General features: G+C 47.5%; 1 protein-coding gene across 2 annotated transcripts; it reads left to right on the top strand.

Annotated features, from left to right (window-relative positions):
• Positions 1-292: 292 nt before the first annotated feature.
• LOC121055118 (transcriptional regulatory protein AlgP-like) lies at positions 293-2,689 on the top strand. Of its 2 annotated transcripts, none has more exons than XM_040526552.1 (2): positions 293-1,655; positions 1,740-2,689. In XM_040526552.1, exon 1 carries the CDS (start codon positions 406-408, stop codon positions 790-792), a length of 387 nt encoding a protein of 128 aa, XP_040382486.1. In that variant the 5' UTR covers positions 293-405; the 3' UTR covers positions 793-1,655; positions 1,740-2,689. The 2 variants fall into 2 exon arrangements, with proteins under 2 accessions (XP_040382486.1, XP_040382485.1); XM_040526551.1 differs by having other exon boundaries at positions 293-1,425; positions 1,540-2,688.
• The last annotated feature ends 587 nt before the right edge of the window (positions 2,690-3,276 follow it).

Raw genomic sequence — 3,276 nt, 5'->3', positions numbered from 1 at the left:
AACAATAACCACCCATGCATCAAAGAGCTCACGAATCCCACCCAAATCCCTTAAATCCGACGGTGGAAAAATCAGCACCAATTTTTCCCGTCCCCATTTATTTTATATATTTTTCAGCCGCGCCAAGAGGTAGAAAAAAAAGGCGCGCAGTAATTAATCCATCATTCAATTAATTTAATAATAATAATCAATTAAACTCACCCCATGTAAAAACCGTTTTAACTTTTTCTCTCTCTCTCTCTTCGGGCGAGCGACTATTTAACCGCCTTGGCGCGACTGCCTCGCCTCCCTCCCTCCCCGACCTCAATTCCGCCAGCCTCGCCGGAGTCGCTCGCCTCCCTCGCACGCATCGGCGGCTTGATCGATCCCCCCACCCACCGCACGGGCGGAATTAGGCCGACCCCGATGAGCTCCCCGGCCGCCGCGCCCGCGGGAGACCTCGTCCTCCCTGTGCCGGCGCTGCCGCCGATCAAGACGGCGGCGGCGGCGCCTGCTGCACGAACGTCGTCGGCGCCGTCGACTGCGCCGGCGATGTCCGACGACGGGAAGGCTCTGAAGGAGGAGGTGGAGGAGGGGGAGGGGGCGGAGCCGACGACGCCGACGTCGGAGGAGAGCAGGCTGCGGGCGCCGACCGAGTGCCCGCCGGCGCCGAGGAAGCCGGCGCGGACGACGCCGCTGAAGAGGAAGTCGCCGTCTTCGTCGTCGTCCCCGCTGGTGTTCTTCCCCGTCCAGCGCGACCTCTCCGCCGTGTTCCGGTCGCTGCCGCCCAAGAAGCGGATCCGCGCCGGCTGACGGAGCACCGGCGCCGCCGCCACAGCTCAATTGGCCGTGGATCGTGGAGCTCCATGGCTCGATCCATCCACTTCCTGGTGAATTCTTCGAGTTCTTCCACTTCTCGTACTTTCTCTCTCTCTCTCTCTCTCTCTCTCTCTCTCTCTCTCTCTCTCTCTTCTGGTTCTTGGTTCCCACGGCCATGGTACAATCTCTCGTGCAAATAATGTGTTGTTTCATTTTTATTTTTTTTCTTCTCTCTTTTTAGAGGGTTTGTGTGAAGAAGAAATTGTAGAATTATTTATAGGAGATGAAATGGGGAAAGGAGAAAGAAGTTGTAAGAGAAAATTCCCAGAGATCTTGTTACTTAATTATTTAAGTATAGTTCATCATACAGCTCTGAGATTTTACAGGCTCAAATTCCTCTCTTCTCCCTGATGTTTTTCTCTCTCTGCTCATCGAGCCTTGAATCTTTTGCCAAATTCAGCTCAAATTTCTTTGAGCGCACACAGAGAAATGAAGCAACTTTGTGACAAATGGCAGGTACTTGGGGGTGTGGACCCAAGAACAAACAAAGATCTGTTAAGTTTAACTGAATTCTGACAATGTTCAGGCTGCTGCTGATCCAGAATTAGTGGAGAGATTCAACTTCGAGTGAGTAATTAGTACTACTACTACTACACATGTATGTGCAATGCTGAAGAAAAATCCAGTTGGTGGGTGTGGCTGGCCTGTGATCATGTACTTGTGGTTCTTTTGTCCCTGCAGCAGCATAGCATACTGGTGATGAGGGAGGATGATGATAAGCCAAACACACTGCAGAGAATCTTCTATTCATGAGAACAACAAGACATGATCTTTCTTCTCCATCTCTGTCAATTCTGGTTTCTGTGTCTTCTTTTTAACCCAAACCCCTCCAAAAAAAAAACAGCACAGTAAATCCTGTGATTGGTGATGATAATCTTCAGATTAATTCCTCTTGGGCTCCATGGGAAGCAGCAGTGTCACTGTCATGGCAGAGGGTGGCAAATGCGGAACTGTAGCATGGCGTGGTCGATGATGATCCGGAGTAAGTGGAGGGAGGAGGAAGAAGCGGAGGAGGAAGAGGAAGAGGAATGTGGAAGCTTTTCCATGGCTCACATCACATGGGCTGTTACGTTTTGCAGTTACAGCCTGCCTCCTCAGGAATAGGTCTCACCACCTTCCTCGTTTTGGGAAGGAAAGCCATTACCATGAGTGAGAGTGAGAGCAAAGCAAGGCATCTTCTTCTTTGGACAGAGCTGCAGAATTGCACTTCATCTCATCTCAATCTTGTGTATGCTCTGCTTCTGCAGCAGGCAGAGTGCCTGTTGCTCTAGAAAGAATGGAGGTAGGAGGAGGAGGAGGAGGAGGAGGAGGCTGTGGTTGCGTGTTGCGTGGAGAAGAAGAGAGATTCCTGTGGCGACATGGGCATGTGCAGGGGATCAAAGTGTTACGCGGCAGGAGAAGAAAGGCTACTCACCTCTCCTCCTCCCTGTAATGCTAATGGCTAATATGCCATTATTCTCCTCCAATCATGAGCTGCATCATGTAATTAGTTACTCCTAGCGTAGTATTATGCCGCCATTGGTGCTTAATTAACCTTTGCCTTTCGTGGTAAACATTGGCTGAATCTCCTCCTCTCACATGTCGGGACTGTTTGCGTCAAGAAATTGCCATGCGTACAACTCAACCATCTGATTTACGTATGATCCAATTGATCAATGGCTACAGTGCTACTTATTTAACCCATGGTTGCAGTCGTGCGTAGATAGTATAATTGGGTCGTATGCATAGCGTGATTGTTATAATAAACGGCCGAGGATAAGCTTAATGGTGAAAATCTAAATAATTTAAGTTTTTCAGTTTCCGATTTCTAGTTCATCTCTAGATTCTACCACTATATTTTTTAGAATCTATGTGACAATCTGGGTTGTTTGGTTATGAAGAAAAAAATCAACAGCTAACGAAAGCTGTCCAAAGAGAGCTGCAGTCTGGTTTGATTTGAGACTCTGGAAGGGATTATAAGATGGCAACTGGGCACCAAAGAGTAGGTGAGCAGAACATGAGAAAACTTGAACAGAAAGCGATAGAAAACAAAAGGAAATAAAAATGGCAGGTCGCCGTATAACTAACAAGCAGACTGTACGTACTACTGATGAGCTGCTGCTAATAATGAAGTTGCAACTGTGTGTCTGCAGGAGGGATTTGGTTGTCACCACTAACCCTAATTAAAGAGGTGATGAATGTCAGAGATGGTGAAGTCAATGGGGGCAAGTAGATTAGATTTCTAGGAGCACAATCTGAATCTCACCTCATCTTCTTATCGACTACTAACTACTGTCCGTTCGTTTCTTACAAAGATTATAGAATTTTAGATTTCCTAGTTTTCTGATAGCTATTTGAAGGTATGAACGATTGAATTAACTACCACGAAACGAAAACCTTATTTAAGAAAAGTCATACGAGGAATGTTTGTGTAGAAAA

This window comes from Oryza brachyantha, chromosome 8 (assembly GCF_000231095.2).
Source record: "Oryza brachyantha chromosome 8, ObraRS2, whole genome shotgun sequence".
Taxonomy (NCBI): Eukaryota; Viridiplantae; Streptophyta; class Magnoliopsida; order Poales; family Poaceae; genus Oryza; species Oryza brachyantha.
This window is presented reverse-complemented; position numbering and strand designations above follow the sequence as displayed.